The following is a 25,634-nucleotide window of genomic DNA, read 5'->3' as shown; positions in this document are numbered from 1 at the left end:
ACGAAGATGTCGTTCTCGTTGACAGTGTTGAAACCCAAAAATTACATAATTCATCTACTCATTTAATTTCATCTTGTACACGAGTCACCACTCACCAATATTTGTTTATATTTAGTCTTAATAATGTAATAATGTTATAATTTACAATAGTTTTTGTATAGAACTGTTTTCAAAAATTCTTTATGGATAATAGGTAGGTTTTATACTTTATTACAGTCGACGTGATAATTAATTGAATATTTTTTTCTTTTTTGGTTTTGTATATTAAATTTACTTTTTATTCATTACTATTTATTTGTATATTATGGCATCATACATTATAGTTTGAACACCTAAAATAAGTTAAATCGTTAAATTAAAGTTTTTGTATTAGGATGCGGTTTTTAGAACTGTTTTATAATATGTGCACGGAATTGACACAGATAGTTAAAAATTATTATTTGTTGTTCTGCATAAACTGTCACTTAAACGGTCCTATCAAACTGTTCGTGGAAATGTGTTATTTTCGGAAATATAATTTTCTGTACCATAAAACAATAATTTTATGAAACAATAGAATTATAACTATTGGTTTTTAAATCTTAAACAAAAAATTATTTCGGTGGAAACGAAAACTAAAAATTTTTTCATTTTGGCGAAAACGCCGGAAACGATAATTGGCGGAAACGAAAATGTTTTTGAACGGAACTAATACACGCCCGGTATTTTTAAAATTTTTGTAAAGTGTATATATTACCTACTTACCAAGCAAAATAATTTTACCGACCCATTTAACTTACAAGTTTTCCATACACATAAGTACAATTAGGGAGTTTTAGGGGCTAAGCTCCTCCCCTCAAACCCATTCAACGGCCCACCAATTTTTTTTAATCGCATAAGATCAAACTTTTATTGGGAGTAGTAGGATGCTAAATAATAATAATCTAATATGTATACTAAATACTAATACAATAATATATTTTTTAATTCATCACTTTTTTTTGTAATTAAATATATAATGTCATTATTTTTAATATTTAACAAAATATCTTTTTCAATGTTCATTAATAAAAATGTATTCAATTTCTCTAGACTTAACGTGTTTCGCAGTCTATTAAAAACGTATTTCAGTTTTGAAAATGGTGTTTCACATTTTACTTGTGTACACGATAGTATTAAAATAAATTTGTAGGACACAAACAAAGAAGAATATTTTAGCAAGCGGCCCATGTATCATAATAATCTTGTGCCCAATCCGGGCCTGAATTAATTACATTAATTAAATATTACATAGATACCTAGGTACTAAATATTTAATTAATGTATAGTTAAATTATAATAATAATAAAATAAATTCGTGTTTTGCTAAAATAAAAATTAGTGTCTTGCAGATAAACTTCATAAATATTTTCTTTTCGTAATTGAACGTCCATATAGGTTATTCATTCATTCAATGGCTGAGTAACTAAATTCTGCAGAGGTTTGTGGTTTTAAGAAAATTTATTGTGCATTGTATCATGGTCTACGGACTTATTTAATATATTATTATATAGTACTTATATAATTTGTTGAATTATGTAATATGTAAATTTGTATATAGTAGGTATACTAATTAATAACACATTTACTTTATAAATAACTCAAATTTCGAGCAGTGCTTTAAAAAAAAAAAATTCCAATTCCTCTGTAATAGTTAATAGGTAATATTATGTAGGTAAACGTACAACTGTCGAAGAAGTAACTACACAAGAAGTAGTAGTCTATAGTAGACGGTAGTCGATTATCTATATATGTGTATATATATATATATATATGTATATATATATAGATATATTATGATATGTTATACCTACTTATAGGCTAGTGACTACACTTCTACAACAGCATATTATTATAGTACTGTAAGTTGTACTGCTATGTCGGAGTGACAACAATATGAGTATACGGTGAGTGGGGATTCTCTTTAAAGCGGCGGCCGTTCGTCGTAGCGGTCTGTCGCACTGCTGCCGCGAATCGTGTATCTGTTACCTCCACCCCGGTGGTGTCGGCCCGTGCGCTGTTTCTCAGTTGCGTTTCATTTTTCACTTTTTTAGTCGCTCCGCAGTTCGCAATTGCGCGCGCAACAGTTGTCACGACGACGTTTTCACCGATAGTTCGTTATCACTATCCGTCCGCGTTTTTATCAATCTCACAGTTACAAAAACGAAAAAATTTCGAGCATTCGAGCATTTGAATAATCGAAAACGGTTTTCACGCGGCTTGGTTGTCGTAAAAATTCTTGACCATTTTCCTGCTCATCGCTGTGGGCAGTTTACGTGATCGGTTTCTGCAACAATAAGTTAGCGGTTTTTTTTTGTCCGGTGAAATTTTGTGCAATAAATGAGTTCTTTTCTCGAAGTAGGTCGCATCGATACCTTTTTTTTTTCTTTCGCGACATACTAATAGTGTTAAATATTCCGCGTAAGCTAATAAATAACTCCAAACGGCTTATCATTGTTAACTCGTTTTCTGCGTCTTGCCGGAAAACATTAAACAGTGGACATATCTATTTCGGTGAGTAGGTAGTCTACATTATAATTTCTTGGTAATCACTAATCATCATTACTGTATTTTACTACGGTTGGCTGTGTACAATTGTTGAGTTAATCAGTTAATGTTATTCTCCTACCTACTTATATTTTATTATAAGCTAACAAACATACGAATAAAGCCTTGTGCTAAAATAAGGGTTTGACATGTATATTTTTGTAATTATACCAACTTTTTAAAATTTTATAGCTTAAAACCATGTACTGATGTCTAATGGACAGACACTTTGAATTATGTATTATGATTGTACCTAGTACCTACTATTAATTTTAAATGTTTAAACGTAGTTTGGTTACAATATTTGTTCTACTTTATTGTTTTAATCTAGTTAATCTACTATTATAGTTCTACTGCTCTAAAGTTAAAATATCATACATATTTTATGTGTACCTATGTGTAACTAGTATATTTACTTAATTAAAATCAATTACCAAGGCATTTATTGATACAAATTATTACTGTACATAGCTCTATCTACTTGATCAAATGAAACATTTAATGATTGAGCTAAATATTAACACTATAATATTCATAAGTAATTATTTTACAAATAATATTCTGTATTCTGATACTTAATTATACAAATATATAAATATAGTTCATTGACAGCAAATTATACTGTAATGTGTATGCTACATATGCATTCATAAAATAAAACAAATTATCAGCTTACTTTTTTTTTAAAGTGTGAATCTATTTCTAATAATATAAATTAATTATTTCTTTTAATATTCATTACATAATTTAAATTTTCCAATTCTAAATTAATTATCTCAATTATTCTCATTGTTGAATTTCAGTAGTCAAATTTTTCAGTTTGTACAAAATTTATATATATTTTTCCAATATAATATTAAACTCCTCTTTTCTTTAAATCTAAGTGTCAAGATGAACTGGACAGGTTATATAATGTATATTTCAAATGTATGTTTAAGATATATTTTTTGATTCTTTATCTTTTCTTAAATTAATAATTTATGAAACTATCTTACTTCTTAAATATAAAATCATTATAAAAAAAAAAATGTAAATAGCTAAATGAACATTTACCTAAGTTTAAAATTTGTGCATGATATTTTTAGTTTATATGTTAAAAAGATATACAATATTTTATTATCTTCTATTGTGATAAGTTATTAGAGAAATTTAGTTTTAACTATTAATTAGTTTACTAATAATCATGTCAAATAACGTATTAAACCAAAATGTTTTGAGATAGAACTTAAAATTAAAAAAAACTAAATATTAAAATATTAAAATCTAATCTAACTTTGATAATTTATTATACCACATAATAAAATAATTATATATAAATATTGTAATTTGTAGGTACGTATTAATTGCCATGTAAAATTTGTTTATTATGATGTTTCTTTTTAATATATTTTATAATATTTGTATACTTAGGTGAGAGTAATATATTCTGTACCTATTTATACATTTTTAAGCTAATTACTTTTTATTTATATTTAGATTCTAATGATACTATTATTAATAACTTATTACACCTCTATGCTCTGCTTATAGAAAATCTTCGAGGAAATCTTATGCCAAAAACATTGTTAATTGACACAGATTATAACTATTTGCTTTCAATAGCATTGCACATTGAATATTTGCATTTGAATGTATTATGGCATATTTATTAATTTATAATTTTTTTAATTTGAGTATAATTTTCTCTCAGTATCTTAAATAATATATATTTAATCAAAGTCAAAGTTTAATAATACATATTACCTAATTAATTTTATTTTTTATTAATAATTTGTCAAAAACTGAAATAGGTAATTACTGATTATAATGTGCCTAAGACAATTATGTAAATACCACCTTATATTATTATAAATAACACTGGACTATGACCCTAGATATAAATATAATAAAAGTGATGTATGCTTTTAATTAATAATAGTTTGTGGTTAATTTTAAATATTTTAATGTTACCTATATTTAATAAGTATTGTTTAAATGTTATGCAATTACAATACCTGATAGTTAAAATAATAAACTTTTTGGTTTTGCTATTCATAAAAAATAAAATATACTTAATTAAATTTATTAAGATTTGGTCTATGATGTATTCTTGCTAATTTTTGGATATCATTTAACCTTTAAAATACCATAATTTCCAAAGGATTTATGGCATTGATATTTTAGTCAGAGTCTAGTTAATCTGATCACAATTTCTGTGTTTTTGATTGATAGATAATTTTGGTGAAGTAAGTGTATCTAAATTATTACAAAACAAAGATATTTAGTCAAAATAATATTTTTGATTATTAACCAAAATTCGATTGTTTTTAATCAGTGAGAACCAGATTAAATGTATAAACAGATTGTTATAAACATCTACTGTTTTCAACAGAATGTTATTGATTTTGTCATTAAGATATCTATTTTAATTTTTTTATGTTGTCTTACAAAGCTACAAAGGCAAGTTAAAATAATGTTTATAAAATTTGCATATAAGTTATACATAACTTTAATGTCTTCATTGATTACATTGTGTAAAGATGGTATTTAATTATATAAAATTGTCAAAATCAGCTAATTAGAAATCGAACCACTGTATTAAATTTGAAAATGTCCCACTAAAGTAAAATATTTTAATTATAAACATTTGTGTATACAAAATCACGAATCATAGGGTTTGTAATTGAAATAATAAAATAGTATAATATATTCTGTTAGGAAATGTTATGTATTTGATATTTTAATGTTATGTATAAGGCTGTTATATTAATTTTTAAATTGACAACTAATATTTCGTTCGAGATTTTATTGAACAATCTATAAAGTATTAAAAGTAAAAAAAAAACATTTTCATGAAAAAGTTTGTTTTTCATTTATATCTAATTAAATGTTGACTGTAGTTCCTATATTAAGGTTTTGATACTATCAAGCTATTGTTTTTTGTTTTTTTTGTAACTTATTAATGTAGGCTTATTGTATTTTTATTTTTATTTCTACAATATTATGATACTTGAAAAAAATATACTGTGGATCTCCAATTATTTAAAAGTCAACATATTCCTTTATTATTTATAAATTGATAAAATTAAGTAAAACTATTACATTATTATCAATATAATCAAACTAATTTTTAGAATTTATTTTGAATAGAATAAATAAATAAAATAATAATAATAAAAATATGTTTGTAAATGATTCTTATTTTGTAAAATTACTACCCTCCGTATAATTTAAAATGCATTAATTATAGACTAGTTAAACTTTTATGTTATTATTGTATAATTGTTATAATTATATATGGGTAAAATAAGTTACACAAACATTTACTATCTTTATTTAAGGTAATTCCATATTTTGTAAAAAAAAAAAAAACAATTTAAAATCATATAAATTGCTGGATATGTGTGATTTTTTATTAAGTCTAAATATTTGGACAATTGAATACAGAAATGATTATGCATTTAAATTTTTATATTTAGAGTAAGTATATATATATTATATAAATACATTATTTGCTAGAACCTTGATCTTGAAAGCCCAAGGAATAAAAATAAATTCAAGTCATCCGATACAAAATAAAATATATTTATATTACAATTTATATGCCAACCGGCATTACTAATAAAAATAATATGCACAAATATGTCAATGATGTTAATTTTTTTTTTTATTGATCAAGATTCTTTACTATCAACTATATTTGTATATAAAATCATGGATTATAAATTCTATTATAGTATTAAATAGAATCAATGAAAATATATTATTGTTAACATCATTATCATATAAAACAAATTAAAATAATTATTTACACTATAGATAAGAAAAAGCTATTTGTAATAAATTAATAACCAAATAATATTAATGAGTTTTGAGCTGTAGATTGATTGTCTATTATTTTTGTAAATTTTGTTATAATAAAATGTTTACTTCCGTGTATTATTTTTAGGCTCATTCCATTAAAGATTCTAAATTATATATGTTAATTTAATTTAATTAAAGTAAAACGTATTGTAGTAAAAAAAGATTTGGTTTATAGACAAATGTTACGACCATAAGTTATTTAAAACTTAATTAAATTTACATATTTAAATACATTTTATAGGTATGATTGAAAAATCTATTTAGATGAACAAGCCATCGCTATGTTTTGGTATGACGTGGCGAGAAAGTGGCCAACATAGCTATATTTTATTTATAAAATGTATAATAGTATTCTATATAATTATGAAATCCGTCATAATTAGTCACATTTATAATTTTGATTTATTTCTTTTTAATATCTATTAAATAATATTATTTATATAATTAGGTATATTCAATAATTTTCACTGTTATTATTACCTTTTCTTTTAATACTTTTTTTGTTGTGTACATATATTCATATCATATGTGCGTATGTAGAAGACCTGTGAGACCACATGTACTATTCGTGTCCTTTGGAGGTGAACACTGACTGAACAACTTTCACAGTAGCACACCCTTCTCTCGCGAACACGTGATGTAACTATGTCATCAACATACACATCACATGTATATATTGTTCTTTAATAACTGATCGATTTGTATATTATTATTGATGTATCAACGTTAAAAGACTGTTTGACTTATGACAATTGCATATGTTAATACAATAATACGTTCAGTATTTTAGGAATATTTTACTTTAGAAAATCAATTACATCAATAAATAAGAAATGCATAAATTGTGTTTGTCTTTTTAAGTATTAATACTCTAGTACCCAAAACACAAATTTTATAATATAATTTAAGTTCAATATGTTTTTTTGCGAATAAAATTATATGTCCATGTCCAAGGTCAACTGGTTTTTACTTGCTATTTTGTATTATTCGTGGTATCTACACATACATTCACAAATAAAATATCAAACACATCATTGTTAAAGTACTTAATAATTTATTTTTAGAGGATCTCGTGTAGCTGGATTTAGGTCCTAAAATATAGTTATTATAATTAAATAACTTGATATAGATAAACGAGTATCTATTGTATATTATCCTTACAGGATGTCAAATCAATGTGTGTTGTACTATATTGTCTCCGACTTACGAGCATATCAAACCATACCAAATTTGTGCTTGGCAAAATCAAAAATCAATTCTGTGTGGTTATCTTTAATAGCAGAATACATTAATTTATTGTATAATTTAAAGGTACTTATCTATGGAATGTCATTGTTTTTTTAATTGTTTTCTAAATTCAAAACCCAGTTATAAAAATGTTAATATTTTACATAATTACTATAACTCACGTTAAAATTAATATTGCAATAATGAGCCTTTGAGGTTAATTATAAGTGTAATAGTCAATAAAAAATATTTTGATATTAAAATTGACAACACAAAAATGGTTTTTCCTAATCGTATTACACTTAAACCGAAACATGCTGTGGTAATAGGAAAATGGGATTGTCGGACTAATAATTTTTTCACAAGCGAAGTCGGGTAATAAGTACGTAGCTAGTTAATATATTATAATATATTTATATTTCAATAACTAAATTAATAATATATGCAATGATTTTATCTAAAATTAAAGTTATATTACTGATAGAATAATAATAAATGACAACATATAGCAACTCCTTGTTATAAATATATTATATAATATCCCTAGGTATAAATTAGTGGTTGACATAATATGGTCTCCGCTCATAATTGTTTTTCGTATACAATGATTTATCATTGAGTTAAAATTTAACATCCATTACAGTGCCTACTTAATGACGAAGTGCACTCGACACCTACTATGCAACAAAACGTTTTTTATTTTATGATTGTTCATTTTTTCTTGAACGAAGATGAATAATATAGATATTAGCTATATATTATAAAATTAATTTATGCGAGTACCTTTACTAAAAAATACAAATTATAATAATTTTTTTGTTCAACAATATATTTTATACAATATAATATATTAGTAACGAAAAAATTATTTGATATGCGAATTATATTTTTCTCCATTGTTAATTTATGTTTTATTTAAATTGTCAATAACCTTAAAAAAATTCACCAATATTTGTGCATTGTGCTATCAATTGTTATTTTACATTGTCTGTTAAAATTAAGTCATTTTAACTATTTGTTAAAATTATTGTAAAAACAAAAAATTAGATAAATATATAATATAATATAAAAAAAATTAATTTAAGTTGTACATTTTTATGTCAATTTATGTAAAATGTATAGGTGTTATTATTACAATTAAGTTTATTATTTTTTCAATTTATTCAAAAACTAATGAACATTTTTAAAAACAAGATACTTTTAGTATACCTTAAATAGAATTTGATCCATTATGTCTTTTTTCGAATCTATTTGAATGTGTTTAAAAATTTTAACTGTTCACAAAAATATTTTTTGATCAACTCATATTATAGATAGTATAACTATAATTTAATAATATAAAATCATATTTTGCTAAAATAATTGTCTACCATCTACGAATAATTTTAATTGCCATGGCCTTGGGTCGATCTGACAGTGACCACTAACCATAAACAATTTTATAAAGTCTAGCTTCCTTTCACTAAGTATCGTATGAAAATTTTCTGATCATTAAGATCATTTTTAAACTAAGAAAATAAGAAAGAATGCTAAAATAAGTTTTTGGTATTGATTTTACGCCTGGATTCAAAAATAATAAATTCTTCAATTCTTCATGATCTTGAAAATTTGAAAATTATGTATAAAATTTTAAATTTGAACTTTTAGTTATAAAATTCCTTGTAAGTTTTTCTTACCTCAAAAATATCAAAAATACATTAATATGAATTTTTTATAAACATTTAAAGAACTACATTTTATATTTAAATAAAGAATAACGATTTTAGTTATTTTAGTTATTTTAATATTTTATTCATCTTTATATCGCTTTTCTCTTCCGGCTCGAGTCGACCGCTTACACCTCCAAAAAGCTCTATCCTATACACTTTTATTTTATTTACACCCAACATTTTCATGTATTTTTCCGATTTTTCTATTCATTTCTTCTTCAGTTTTCCTTCAACATTTTTTCTATAGCGATTCTTAATAACTGGCGAGTCTCCTTTCCTCATAATAAAATTACCAGACTTATTAATATAACCCATACTACCCTTAATGAATTAGTTTCTTATTTTTTCCTATCTAGTGCTCAACGCATTTATCTTAGCATTCTTCTAAACTACACATCTCTGCACTTAGCTACACCTACTTTCTGCTACATTTATTAGCTACTACCTGACATTCCTAACCATATAACAGTATATAAACACCTCACAACTGTCTGTTATATACTATCAATCTTTTAATCTCAGTGGCGGCACTAGATATTTTGTATTGCGGGGGGGGGGGGGGTACTGGGCGAAATTTTTTTCTGTTCTGGGTATAATAATATTATATGTAAATTTAGTATTTCTAAATAAATAATCAAAAAATATACCTATAGTTTATTACTATCACAAATGTACAACAGTAAGACTTCAAATTTCCTCTGTTTTCTTTCATTTGTTGTAGCAATACATAACCTTTTTATTTTTTAATGTATGAGATTTTAGAAAGTGAGCCGTTAATTTTATTAAGAATATTTGTTTCTAAATATGCAAAAATAAAGCATTTTTAATTTGATTTGAATATAACAGTTAACTTAAAATAATATGACTACGTCTAAAAATTCTTTAAAGTAATTAATACTATTTTATGTATTGATAATGGTATACAATTTTTTTATTTCCTTACATATTTTTAAGATTAAACTATAGGGGGGTAATGGAGGGACAAAAATACAAAATCAAATGTTGGGGGTGCACTTGCTCACCCTGGCCCCCGTGTAGCGCCACCCCTGTTCAATCTCAATGACACACAAAATGCTAGACGTTTCTTTCCACTTGTTCTATCTAAACATAGTCCACTTCTATCATCATTTTAAAAAACCGTTATTCATTTGTACTACTGTGACCGATCATTAGTAATTTAACCTATTAATTGAATGAACTACATCATCCCCATCTTCATCGCATGCCTTCTCTATACATTTAGAAATATACTGACCGTCTACTCTCAGAAGTTCATACCTATGCAATGATTTATCATTTAATACAATAAAACACATCCATTATAGTTTGTTAACGACGAATACAACACTCGAAATTTACTCAAAATAATAACGTACACTCAAGATCTATTATATTATAAAGTGTATCGAGTTTCCAGTTTCATTTTTATTTATTACAGTTTGTCAACATTTATTATTATATTATATAATATTTGTACCTAATAATAGATGAGTTGTATTAGTAATACATCTTAAACTAATAAAATAGACGATTTGTACTGTAAATTATTAGTTATTATTCATTTTTCAAAGGCAATTTATAATAAATTATTACCTAAGTCATCATAGAACATGACTTAACCATATAGAATTACATACACTTTGAACTACAATGTTAACTATTTAGTAAATCTCATTGATATTTCAATGCTATCTCAGTTAACTAGTATATATTATAATATACTAAAATGCATCAAATACTCAATTATATATTTGAATGCCATAGTTATTCTCAAAGTCATACCAAAAATTAATGATATTAAATTTATTTAATCAGTTTTTTACACTGACCACTATAAGTTATCATACGTCACAATAATTGAACAAAATTTAATAAAAATAATTATGTAATTGTTATTGATTGCATTATATTAGTCATATTACTCATACTAGATATAAATACATTTAGATGAACATATTAATATATTTTTTATGTAGCTTAACTTATATATTAAGTAATTAACAGTATCTACATTCTAAAGTATTTTAAGATAAATAAAAATTAATAAATAATCAATCAAATACCTGGGAATCAGCTTTTGCTGTATAGTAGGTTTCTAATGTAGTACGTCATTGAGTAGCACTTCGTAATGGATGTGTTACATTTTAATTCAATGATAAATAATCGTATACCCACGAAAAACGATTTTGAGTGATAGAGATGAATAAATCAAGATCAGTTTTTAAACAGCTTCTTATTTTATATATTTTATATTATATTATATTATTATTATTATTATTATTTGCATTTTATTAATTGGATAATTTGAACTAATTTTTGTCAAAGAAATTGCACAATATAAGCTATAGCCTATAAGTTATAAGGTAATATCAACATACCATAGAAATATAAACAATTTAATATAATTTTTAATATGTCAAAGTATTTTGAAATTTTCAATGTATTTAAAAGAATAATTTATACGTATGATGGAAAATTTCAAAATCTTATAACGGGCTACGTTTATTATTTTTTTATCACATCATCAATTATTAAAATTGATTCTGAAAAATCATTAACCATTTTTTGTCAATACTTAAATTTCAAGTATATATAAAAAAAAAAATGCGATTGTATTTTTAATATTTTTAAATTTTTGTTTAAGTTGTGCATATTTGTGATTCGAAGGATCTAGAAAGTTTATATTAAATAAACAAAACATTTAATCAAGAAAAAAAATTGTATTATTATTATTAATCTAAAACTAAAAATTAATTTGTAAATCTGTCGTATAATTCCTATTTTTCCGCTATTTTTATTAGTTTTTAAAACTATTAATAAATGCTTTAATTATACTATTTCAATTTTAGACTCTCAATGAACAACTAGATCAAATTTTCTAAAAACAACCTCAATGTTAAAAATTGAAGCACGTTGTCTTCCAAGAAACCTACAGGTACATTCTTTACCTTACACAAAGTAAAATAAAATTATTTTTGGATGAATATACTTCGTACTTTGTGTATTAATTTCTTGCTAGGCACTAAATTCCATTCATGATTATATAATTTTAATGATTTTATGTGTAATTGTATTAATATAGTATTATTTGCAAATATTTTAATGACATAAGTTATATAATAGTTAAGTATGACCACCGGGTATTATGATGCAATATTGATGGACTAGCAAGCAATCGAATTTAACAATGAATACTACACCCCCAATAACATATGGAATTTTTTTTTAATTAATTTCTTCAAATAAAATGTATTATACATCGAATCTTCGAATTTCATACGCAGTGTCACATCATCTTCTGTTACCTACTTCCAATTTTAGCATAATTTAACTAAACCAACATTATTATAGAAATTATTCATATCTAAATTTCTTTCCGATTTCACTTCCATTATTCATCCCTTCCATTTTTTCCTTAGCACAGTTTTCAATAAAATGTACTTATCCGGTATAATAATCATAATATTTCGGTCTACATTACATTAAACGACTGCAGCATTGAAGTAACACAATTCGATTTTTATTGTCCATGCAACATGTACGATTAAATATACCAAGTACCAGCTAATCTAAACTACAGTTGTACACTTTTACCATATTATTTTTAAAATTGTGATTTTGTAATATTACACATAATTTTAAAAATTATAAAAAATGTGATTTGGTATTTGACTTGTCAATTTATGCTCTGTTTACCTCGACGCCGCATACTGTAGGTATGTAATGATGTTGGAGTATTATATACATCGTCCCTATTGAAAAACATTTATTTTTATATTATTATTTAAACTCGTTATATTTTGGGTTACATTTTAGTTCTTAAACTAATCAAAAATTGTAAAAATATTTAGTGTTTTTTTCTTATTTTTATGAAATGATGAATAATATATTTATACTTACATTCAGCCTTCAAAAAAAAACTATTCATCATTATTATATTTATTTATCATATTAATATAATAAAAACCAATTACATTAAAAATACCTAGATAGGTACAATGAATATTAATTATTCGAAAATAAGTATTATAAATGATAATTTGTAAATTTTAAGTTGAATATGAATAAGCTAAAATGATACATTAATTATTCAAAAATAATAAATTATTTCCCTAATAATATTGGCATGATGTTAATTAATTAATGTTAATTAATTCATATCAATTTTAATTGATTTATTTTTGGTAGTAACAAATTATAATTTATTTTGTTCATTGTAAGTAATATATTGTACATTGGAAACCAAAAAAATTAATATTAAATCGAATATCTATAATGTATTCATCTTATTTAAGTCAATGATAAAAAATTATACAAAATTTAGATTATTTTTTTTTTTATATTTTCGTTGATAATATAGTGCAATTTTTCTTGATTCTAAAATATGTTATAATTTTGGTACATTTATCAATTTTGCTAACCTAATAAGTAAAAGTGTTATACAATTATTTCTAATATTTCTATATCATTAAAAAATTGTTTATAAATTTCTAATATTTGTTAACACAGTTTATTATGTCTATAATTTGAACTATATATTTTTTATTTAACTTTGTAATCTGGATTATTATACTATGATCAAATTTGGCACACCTATTAATTTATTTTTATTTGTTAATTACTATTGAAAAAACTTGTAAATGTTGGATGTTATGAATATATATATATCATAACACTAAATATGTCGGAAATGAATATAAATAATATTTTTCACGCGTTTGTAGAAAGTAAACATAGTTCAAGGAAGATTAGTTACGGAATTTATATTTTCCCTTTTATTGCACGTGCTTGAAAAATTATAGAAGTTTTTTATGTATATTAACTCATATTATACTATACTTCAATAGTACATAAATGCTTATAAATTATAGTGAAAAATAACAAATCTAATTTCGGTAAATCGCATGTATAAAAAATGTTAGTCAATTATGTTATGGACAATGGATCTAATCATTATACTTTTTATTATTTTTTTATAATAAATAAAAAATTTGCTAAAATAATATTTAAAAATTGCTCTTCATTTTAACTTGTTTCTAGATGCAGCCATTTCAAAAGATATACATCCGATAAAACCGCACAATATGTATTATGACACTCCAAGCTAAAGTTCAACAACTAGAGGTAAATTATTAATCGTGTAATATTTATGTCGATATTATATAAACAACAACAAAGCATTTTCATTAAAAATAATTTATCAGTAATTATGATTATTATTTAACTAAAATATTTATAAATTATTTCTAGCTCCAAGAATATATTGCTTTATTATATGATTTAAATTTAGATTAGTTATTATTATTTATGTGTAATGTTTTGCCAGTTTCAATTTATTAGATTTGTTTTTGCTGATTTTGTGAAATAAAAATAATATGATATAGAAACATAACTATGACTAAAGAGTGATTATTTTGAATTAGTTTTGTTACTAAGTAGTTTTAGTTTTTATAGTACTTTAGTTAATTCTGCCAGTTATTATATTTTCTTATGTAGAACTTATTAATAAAATAATTACTAACATATGTGATACTATTTGTACTTGTTCAAATGTATCGTTAAATATTTTAAAAATAAAACATAAATATTTAGGTATGCAATTCATGATAACGAGTAATGGTTAATTGTCCAACAACTTAAAAATGTAATCTATTCTGTGACTTAACCATCCAAGAATATGTTTGTAGCATAATGATTAATGACTAATCTTAAAATATATAAGATCTAACTATACGGTGTAATTAAATGTTTTTTGACTAAACAGACACTCATTCACTGGGTATCGCCGATGACTTTGGACCCGGGATCCGGAGTCAAGGCCATCCGATGTATCTTTAATCGTAAAACCTTACCCAACTTAAACTTTACTTGTTAAATAAATATAAATGTAAACGCATTTGTTTTTTCTCTATTGATCATTATTACGTACATTCAACATCATTCAATATAATATATTATATTATATATTACCTTCTACTAAGTATACACAAATAAAAACAAAACAAAAAGATATAAGCTAACTATTAGCTAAAACTATTAGAATTTTAGATTATAGATGCTATTTATGTGTTCAAACCTATTTTTACTCTCATAAAATCGCTTATGTACTTGAATAAATGCACGAATACTATATGGATTGTTCTGACGACATTTATTTTGTTATCTCCGTCTTTTCGACGTGCGTTATACAAATGACCTCGCTCTGCGTTACCATCATTACCTTATGAAAATAGATGAAACCTTTTTAGTTTAGAACACACATTTTAAAAACTTAAAAATTAGTGTTAGTTTTAAAAACTAACACTTTTCTAGTATGTATGATTATACGAATAAATTAAATTATCTATTTAGAATCTGCTATGAAGACTAACCCAAATAAATTCTCCAGCTTTATTAAGTATTAAACTAAATAAATCAAAAATAACTGTAATCACTGCATTGTATAATGTATGGAGATGGAATCGATAAATGATTTAAGCAGTATAAAGTTTTCGAAAGAACTTGAAAAATGTATCCATTACAATTATTACTTTATTAGTTGTGACTAAATAAAAATGTATTATTTATTTTTGTATAATTTAATTTTTAGGGCGTCGAACTACCACGATGCCGTCTATGCAAATGTTTGGACGTAGATGGCTTGCCGGTACAGACGATTTGGTGTTTCCAGGATTATTGGAACTTTTAATGCGGGGAATATGGTAAGTTATTGCTTTATCCTTATCTATGTTTTTCTCTAAATAAAAAATTATTGTAAAAATATTAAATAATTTAGTATATATTATTTATCATTTAAAAATGTTTTTGGAGGTTTTTTTAATAATAAATACAATGTATGGCAGTATAAACTATCAATTTTTCTAAAAATGTATACATCCTTTTTTTTAGTAACCTACTCCAATGTTATAAATAGTACAATAGGTTTGTACGTACCTATTTGTTTGAAATATATTTGGAGTAGGAGCTTAAAAAAAAAATCTATTTTTGAAATAATTTATACTTATAAGTTATATACTGCTATATTTATAATCTATATTATATGAGATTTTTAAATGAATATCAAGCTGGTGGAAAAATGTCTATTAAAAATGGCACGATTGTTTGATCGATTGCCACTTGTCCAATCATTAGTGATGTACTGACATCGCGCTAAATGTTAGTACTTGACACTAATTGGTGAAAAACCACATATACAATTTTACAGATTCTATACTTATACTATTTTAACTTAAAAAAACCACCAGGCATTTAGGTAAAAATTTGTTAACTAGAAATCATCATATTATAAGTAGAATAAATCCGATATATGTATATACAATATACACTAGTTATTATATAATATTAAATTCTGAGATTCTTTTGCTAAATGATCTTCTCTTCATTAACTTCCATGTCATTGTTTTTAATTGTCTATTAACTATGTTAATAATTGTTTTATTCATAACAGATTGTAAATATATTTTAATATTAATAAAAATAATACGATAATGATGATTTAAATAAATACACAAACCATCTATAACGATCTGAGAAACAAGAAGTATCATTAAATCTAATAAAATATCTACACTTACTTAGCATTCGAATACCCTCCTTCTTCCTGTCAAATAACCATGTATCTAGTTTGTTATTAAGTTAAAAAAAGTTAACAGTGTTAAAAAAGATTGGTGCAACTAGTCATTGGTCTGGCAAAAATTGGAATATTCTGGTATTAACACATATTATTATATAATCATAAACTAATTAACGAGCATACGAAAACATAATGCTTATACGCAAGCATAGCCACAAACCTACCACGAATCTTATTTCAACGTTATAACAATTATTTACTCCCATAATCATATAAAAAACGATCTAGAATGCCTGGTTAAAGGTATCATTCTTTCAATGAATTGAAACCAAAAAGAAATGTTCTGATGCAGATACGCTAGCGGTTTTCTATATTATGATGACTGGCTGTCTTAAGTGTTACTATTATTATTATAATATATCTACTATATTATGTTTTTGATATATGTATCTAGACTATACATAAATAAATTTTATTCCTTAAACGTATTCCCAAAGTCAATAGGTTTTATGCTCTTGTTATGTCACGAAATAGATAATTAATAAATTATTTATGTAAAAACCACTTAAAACCTATTGATTTATATGGAAGTATTTGAATTAATTAACGATTTATTTATTTTCATTCATAGATGCGCCTATGTGTTCATAATATAATGTATAAAATAGCATTTATTTCACTAAATATTTATGAAATGTTATACAATATGTATGCACGCGTGTTTCGCGTTTGTTATACAATATACACGATTGCAGTTTAGGGTACAATATTTTAAAAAATTAATTCGCACATATTTATTGTACATTAGTACCTTTTGTGAAAATTAAATGCTACCTTTATAAAAATTGCGTATTTGTAACATAATATATTATATTTATTTAATATCATTTCTGACTTTATGTCTTATCCACCGGAAACTATACAAATATTTCAAGGTGGCCGTCTAATTTGTACTTTTGATAATATGCCTCTAGGTAGATACATATATTTAGATATAAAAAATGTTAGTATGTAACCAACGTAATTGCGTCTAATTTTGATGGCAATCATATACTTATGTCTTTACTGTGTATACCTATTATATATCCATAATGCCCGTAATAACAAACTGTATAATGTCGACAATAATTTTTTTTTACCAACATCACGCATATAAGAAAATAACGTCATGTATTATCCTTGTCCTTTTTATAATGTCTGTACAAATATATATTAGTAAGTTGGTACATAATAATAATCATAATAACTATCACTATTGTGTTTTAGAATTTCTATATTAACCTCAAATAAATATTACTTATGTTTATGGTATAGAACACAGTTTCTTATATATTGTACCAAACTTCATAAAGGAAACTCAAAATTTCCAACATCCTGTCTGAATCCCTTTTACAGTAGGCAATAATAAATTATTTTGTTCATCAAATGGTTCTAATTTATAAAAGAAAAATAGTAAAAATTATCTAAAAACGTTTTATTTAGTATTTTCTTTAAAAATGTTTTGAATTTTCTTTGAAAATATTAGGAAATTTGACAAATGCTTCTTTCTATTTATTACATTAGTTATAAAATTATGTGTAACGTATTTAATACCATTTCTAATAGGTAATAACTTCAGTATAAATAAACAGTGTCTATACTTCTATACTATAACAAAAATGTAATTTAAGCTGTGAATTCATGTCAGGTTCGTTTATCTATATTGAGGTTAAATTGTCATTGAAATTTTATTTGTATGCTAAATGTTTCCAAAATATTTAAAATTTAAATTCTTATTTTCTGTTACACATATTATGTATAATTTAGAAATAAATTGTCAAACTACTACAAATATCTGAAATAACACTAGAAAAGTATGTTTATATTTTATACATATTACAAACCAATTAACTAATGCATTGGTAGTTATACAAATAATTAATTCAAATTGTTAAGGATATTAAATAATTTTTACATAACATTCCAACTTGATAGAATATTATTTATACTTATGACTTGTATCGAAATATAATAAAATCAACTAATGTTATCAATAAAGTTGTGTATCAGTGTACATATATTAAAGTATTAATGTATTATATACATTTGTTTGTATTTAAAACATTATGGCTTAAGATAGAATATTTAGATTGAATACTGCAGAGAGAGGGATAGATAATGTATTGTAACATATTACACTTTCTATGGCCAGATTCAAATGATTGTTATATTTGAAAACGTTTTTATGGTAGAGCCGACCACAAACCGAAACTTAAGTCGGAGTTTTCTGGATTTAATTATCATATACAGTTTATATATTACTATATTAGATATTTATATCTAGATGGTAAGAAAATAAAATTCGAAATAAATAAAAATAAAAAATGTGAGATAAGAATTGAAAATAAATTATTATAATGATCTGTAATATATAATATAAACTCGAAGAAAAGCCTCGTGGCATAAAATTTCGATAAATGGCATAATAATTAGAATAATATAGGGTTATTTGACATTTCTTCATGTTTATGATCGGCAATGACAAAGAATAAAAGAACCATAATATTATATATCAATATGTGTTGAATGTTCGTTATTGATAATAATTATACTAATATAAAAGGATAAAAATCCTTTTATATAAGGTGTTTCTCGAAACATTCAAAAACACGATAATATTTTTCGGGGCTTCAGGCCATAGCATACGCGTACGGACCATGATACCGAAAATAAGGAAAATGTGTGTGTGTGTGTGTGTGTAACCAATATGATCTTACGGCTGCAGCACACCACGGCTGCCACTTAACATATTTTAAATTAATAATAATTATAACGATATTGTATTTAAGAGATTATAATAATATGCACAAATTAGAAGAAAAAGAAAGATAAATACAAGGTGTGATTTTAATGTAATTTTAATGCTGTACTTACATCATCCATGAAAGTTCCATCTATAAGGAACTTTATAAATGTGACTATTTCATATGACCTTAACTAACCGGGATAAGTCGTGTAGAGTTGGTTTCACACATGGGCCGGAACAAGAACGATAAAATATCGTCGTCATGTGAAGACAGCGAACAATCAAGAGAAAAAAAGATAACAATAATAAATAGATAATTGACCAGTATTTGATATAATATACCAGTATAATAATAAAATAATCATTGCATCGATATATGCCGTTGTGTTATAGTCATGAAGCCTATTCAAACGTTACAGTATTTAAATATTAGGATAGGTGCGTATATTTTTTATTTTAAAATCTAAATTAAATCCATGAAACTATATTATCATAGTTATGTTTGATTAGCGTATTTAATATAGGCAATAACTGCCAAAGTTTATCGGCTAGTATAATGTACATTATTTTTATATTATAACTATAAAAACTGTCCTAAACTAACAATTTTTTTCCTCATACTAGTTTTACTTGTATGATGACTAGATTACTAGTCATCTTATCAAAACATTCGCAGATTGGGTTTTTCTGACTTTATGATGAGATAAAAAGTGAATAACAAAAATTCTCAACAGTAATAAGTGACCAATCATGTAATAAATATACGTTTAAAAAATATTTAAATTGATTGCTCTATTTTATTAAAATTACAATTTATATTAGGTATGTAAATATCGACCTCGAAGCTTGCCTAGTGACAATTATATTTAAAATGCATAGTAATATTTATTAACTCGAAAAATTCTAATAAGTTACTTACAATTTTATTGGTGCCTAATTGACCTTAAGTAACCCCGTTATAGGTAGTAATGAATTTGTCCAATTATTGAGAAAGAAAATTCTTCTTGAGATTGTTACATTCCTATATCAATTTCTTTTTAATTATAGAATGTAGGCAATGTAGCGAAGTCTTAAGAAAACAAGTGTTATATAAAAAGTACACCGGAAAATACCATCAGTTAAGATATTTAAAGGAAAAGCGAAACGTGTAAATTTTATTGTAAATTATAATACATAATATTCATACAAGAAAGGAAATTCAAAAGTGTAAAATTAAAATCTTAGAATATTGCAGTTGCGCATGCATTATAATAGAAAAGCAATGTGCGTTAGTAGCAGACACGGTCAATCAACCGGAAGAAACGGTAGCGCACAATTTTAAACGACTCCGTCTAGTCCGTTTGGTTCCGGTATGCGTATTAACTAATATAGTGATAGCTAATATACATAGTGGAGGTATATTTTAATTTACAAACCTATGATGTGTCGAGTGGGAGGTGGGGAGTCTAGGTGAGAGTAGAGAAATGCTATTAAGTATTAACTATTTCACTATCAACGGGTGCGCTGAACAGTAAACACGTCTCTGAAAAGACGGTTGTAAATTGTTCTTGTACAATATTTCGATTGGAAACGATAGATTAAACAAACTGCGGTATTTAACGGTATTTCCACTGAATCGATTCGTCCATGAATATTTGAATAGTTGAATTATTTATCGTGTCGACCTCAGAATAGTCGTTGCCGGAGTGCCGGACGTCGGCTTTGTAATGAAGTTGTAGAGACGATAATAAGTCGAAATAATTATGACACGCACATCACGAAACGTTTCCTCGTTTAACCCAAAACTGCACACGTACAAAACAATAGTAACACTGCTATAAATTTAATATTATACAAAATACCTATTATAACTATACCCAATAGCTAATATAGTTACTTACTAACGAATACATCATTATTATTTTAAGATTAAAAATATATTTATACCTTATTGCGTATACCCACTGTGTTTTAGCTATTAATAATTTACTAATTTCGTCTATTTTGTGATTTATAGGCTGACATTGATGAGTTGTGTATTGTGCCGCTACTACCAATGGACATTCAATTGTTTTACTGGTGGCCTGTTGGTCCGAGTTTACTTGATTGGGATAGTAGTAATGCATTCCATAATCATTCTGCTTGTAATGGTTTTAGTGAATCGGAGTGCTCAGGGTGCTATATACGATACAAAAGCTAGACATATCGTTCCACATCTATTAGTTGCTAAGTATGAGTTATTAAGAACGGTTGACCAAACTTGTAGTTTTTATATATACATGTATATATTTTTTTATAGGATTATTTTACTCTTACCTGAGATTGCATTAAATGTACTCGGAACTATATGGACCTATACAAATTGTATACAATGTGATAATGAACATTTTACGAGTACCGTAGTGGAAAGTAAATATAATTCATTGTGTGTTGTTAATTTTGATTATTAAAAAATACTAATGTATTAATGATTAAAAAATGTATCGATTATTTTAGTTGGAGTACTATTCAATTGGGTTATGCTGGGAGGTTTGATATTCGTTCTAGCCATGGTGTTAGATCCAGTTGGGTCATTAAAACTTCAAGAAGGAGCCAATGGTAATGTAGATATAGATATGGTGTTACACCGAAAAGTCACCCGTATTTGGGTGAGGCGTTTCAGATGGTTCTTTTGTTGGTTGATTAGAGATGAACATTCGCATGAAGCGTTTTCTCAAGCAGCCGGTCAGTAATGTGGATTTTGAATTTTACATTTCAATAAAAAAGACATCACCAATTTAATTTAATTTTTTGTCTAATTATTTTTAGGATTGATGAGTTCTATGTTTAGAAATACAGATATTGTGCCATCCGACTTTATTGCTGGGTTTGTGTTATTGAGAGTAAAACAAAAGCGTGAGTCTAGAGAACAAAGAAGACTTGCACTCTTAGCTGAGCAAAGATACAATTGTACCTCTAGTAAGTCAAAATAAAATAAAATAAAATAATTTAAACAATTTAATGTTTGTCTTTCAGTTGTAAATGAATGTTTTACTGGAAAACCAAATTGGATGTGTCTTAAAAAAGCTAGACATTACTTACAATTATCTGTTGCTATTTATGGTTGGCCATTCTTGATTTATCGTTATTGTATAACAGGATTATTTAAAATGATGCCGAAGTTTTTTTGCTGCGCTTGCTTTAGGTAAATTATTCAATTTTATTTAAACTAGAGTAAATCGATCATGGTTAATTTTTTGCATAGAACTAAACCAACTGTGGTCAAAGAGGATAACTGCTGTCTATGTAACTTTGCAGCAATTCGATACATGTCAAAATTACATTCTAAAGATATTTTATTTGCTTCATTTGTCAACCATATATTTGAACTACCGTTTTTTGTAACTGTTGATCATGAAACCAGTAGTATAGTAATCGCTATTAGAGGATCATTGTCAATGCGAGATATATTTACTGATCTGACTGCCATAGTAGAAAAATTAGATGCTCATGGTGTTCCATCCGACAGCTATGTAATACTAATAAATTTTAAAAATAACTAGAGGTTGGTTTTATAAATGTATGAATTGTTTCAATTTAGGCTCATAAAGGAATGTTATGCAGCGCAAAGTATATTAAAAAAGAATTAGAAGATCATAATGTTATAGAAAAGGCATATACCAATTTTCCAGAGTACAATCTTGTAATCACAGGTATGAACTCTACAATTTTAATCATGAATATATATATCATTATTAACTTATCATTTATGAATAATATTTAATGTATGATACTCAGGACATAGCTTAGGTGCGGGTACTGCAGTGCTCTTAGCATTTTATATGAGACCGCTCTATCCTAATCTCAAAGTATATGCCTTTGCTACACCAGGTAAATAACCCAGTTATTAGATATATTTTACTAAAATTACATATTATATAGTCTTAAACATTGATTTTAGCTGGATTGTTGAGTCGGGAAGCAGCGCGAATAGCTGAAGAGTTCACTTTATCTGTAGGTGTTGGTGACGATATGGTTATGCACATGACAATCGACAATGTTGAAGATTTACGAACAAACATGTTACAAGTACTACAATCATGTAGATTGCCAAAAGTAAGATTATTTTTAATATTTCATGATTAAATTATTACATTATTCCTATTAAGTACACATAGGATTTAATATAATATATTATATATAATTTATATATATTCTAAATGTTGTATTAATATTTAATATTTTCAATATCTACTTTTAGGTCAACCTGATATCTATTTGGTTTTAATCTATATTTTTGAATTTTTTTCTTAAATTATTTTACTATTTTTTGTTTTAGTACCGAGTATTTCTAAATGGCTTTGGATATGCATTATTTGGCGTACCATCAAGGGATCTTGAATCAACATGGCGCCATCGGACTACTTCAGAAATGCGTAATTCTCCTCTATTGTCTACACATTCACCTGTTCTGTCTATGATTACACAGAATGATGGCTTTCCAACTGATACCATTAGTAATCATCATCTAGTCCCTACAACATCATCATATCCTAATGAACAACCAATTTCTATTTCATCTACTTATAATGTAATTATGCTTTTAGTACACATATAAAATTTATAAAAAATATGTATTTTATTTGAAATTTTTAAGTTAATGTTAGTTAATAAAATAATGAAAACTTATTAATCTTATTCTTAGGAATTAGCAGCCAGAAGGTACTCAAAAATTCGTTTATATACTCCAGGGCATATACTCCACATAACTAAGAAAAAAAAAAGCAAAGAACAGAAAAAAGCAGATAAGTATGTTTATATTCAACTAGTAAAATTTTATTTTCACTTATCACAAATATTTAAAATGCTATCTTTGTACTGTACTATACATGTTTATTTTAATTATTCATAGAAAATCTGGAACAAACAGTAATGAATATAATTATGAAATGCGATGGGCCACACCTGAAGATTTTAAAGAACTAAGAGTAATGCCCCGTATGCTATTGGATCATTTACCAGAAAATGTTTTAAAAACTATTGACAATGTGCTCGAAGAACAAAGAACAGAAATCGGATTTGATTTAGCTCAATTAACTATGATCTAAGTACTAAAAAACAATTATTTACTTTAGAAAACTAGAGCTTTATTAAGTTCATGCTCAAATTCCTCTGTCCAATAATACACAAGTTAAGGTATTATTATATTATTAAGTATAGTAAATAACAAAATTGTAATTTATATTTATTTTAAGTATCAAATATTTTTGATAATATTTACTTAAAGGGGAGTGGGGCATAATATATTCCTACAAATATTGTACCTACAGTATTTTATGAATTTATGGTCTGATTACTGTTTGAAATATGGTTGTTTATCTTAATTTATTATTAGAATCTCCTTAAATATAGTTATAATTTATTTGATTATAAAAAATTCATATCAAAAGTCAATCTCTAAATGTCGAAAATAAAATTAAACTTCTATAGGTTTGTATAAATCTAATAGTAAAGTTTTCGATTTAAATATAAGTATTATTATTATTATTTTTTTTTTTTTTTACTATTTTTTATTTTCATTTTCATTTATAATTATTGTTAATATTATTATTATTTCATATACATATTTTATAACATTGTTTTGACCTCAATCCCTAATATAATTTTTCAAATTGTATATACCTCCTATACAATTTTATGATTTTTATTTCAAAAAATCTTGATAGTATTATTATTTATATGTATGTATACTGGTGTACTTAAACTCATTGAATCCATTCAATTGAAATTTTATTCTGTTTGTTGCCAATGTATGTATTGGTTAACAAAACTAATAATCTGTGATAACTTGTATGTTTTAAGAAAAAAGATTTACTGATAAGCGTACGTATTTTGAATAAATTATTATATTTTTTGTAACACATTCTGAGATTATATTTAATTCACAATGGCCTGAATTATATAAATATAATAT

The 25,634-nt window shown here is 25.2% G+C and overlaps 1 protein-coding gene across 2 annotated transcripts; it reads left to right on the top strand.

Annotated features, from left to right (window-relative positions):
* Window positions 1-2,002: 2,002 nt before the first annotated feature.
* On the top strand, window positions 2,003-25,143 carry LOC113560500 (sn1-specific diacylglycerol lipase beta). 2 transcript variants are annotated; one of them, XM_026966403.1, is made up of 16 exons: window positions 2,003-2,532; window positions 12,194-12,279; window positions 14,385-14,468; window positions 15,934-16,045; window positions 21,699-21,911; window positions 21,981-22,090; window positions 22,178-22,405; window positions 22,490-22,639; window positions 22,697-22,865; window positions 22,926-23,193; window positions 23,262-23,373; window positions 23,459-23,551; window positions 23,622-23,776; window positions 24,000-24,251; window positions 24,366-24,469; window positions 24,573-24,768. In XM_026966403.1, the coding sequence occupies exons 4-16, from the start codon at window positions 15,951-15,953 to the stop codon at window positions 24,766-24,768; spliced, it is 2,145 nt and encodes a 714-aa protein (XP_026822204.1). In that variant the 5' UTR covers window positions 2,003-2,532; window positions 12,194-12,279; window positions 14,385-14,468; window positions 15,934-15,950. The 2 variants fall into 2 exon arrangements, with proteins under 2 accessions (XP_026822204.1, XP_026822205.1); XM_026966404.1 differs by lacking the exon at window positions 12,194-12,279 and having other exon boundaries at window positions 24,573-25,143.
* The last annotated feature ends 491 nt before the right edge of the window (window positions 25,144-25,634 follow it).

This window comes from Rhopalosiphum maidis, chromosome 4 (assembly GCF_003676215.2).
Source record: "Rhopalosiphum maidis isolate BTI-1 chromosome 4, ASM367621v3, whole genome shotgun sequence".
In the NCBI taxonomy this organism is placed as follows: domain Eukaryota; kingdom Metazoa; phylum Arthropoda; class Insecta; order Hemiptera; family Aphididae; genus Rhopalosiphum; species Rhopalosiphum maidis.
Note: the sequence above shows the minus strand (reverse complement) of the source record. Positions and strands in the feature narration are given on the sequence as shown.

Excerpts from the sequence above, each read along its gene's own strand:
- LOC113560500 (XM_026966404.1), top strand. The coding sequence starts at position 15,951 with ATGCCGTCTATGCAAATGTTTGGACGTAGATGGCTTGCCGGTACAGAC. Across the intron at positions 21,912-21,980 it reads CCACATCTATTAGTTGCTAA|GATTATTTTACTCTTACCTG; the intron begins GTATGAGTTATT and ends ATTTTTTTATAG. Across the intron at positions 24,470-24,572 it reads GAACAGAAAAAAGCAGATAA|AAAATCTGGAACAAACAGTA; the intron begins GTATGTTTATAT and ends AATTATTCATAG.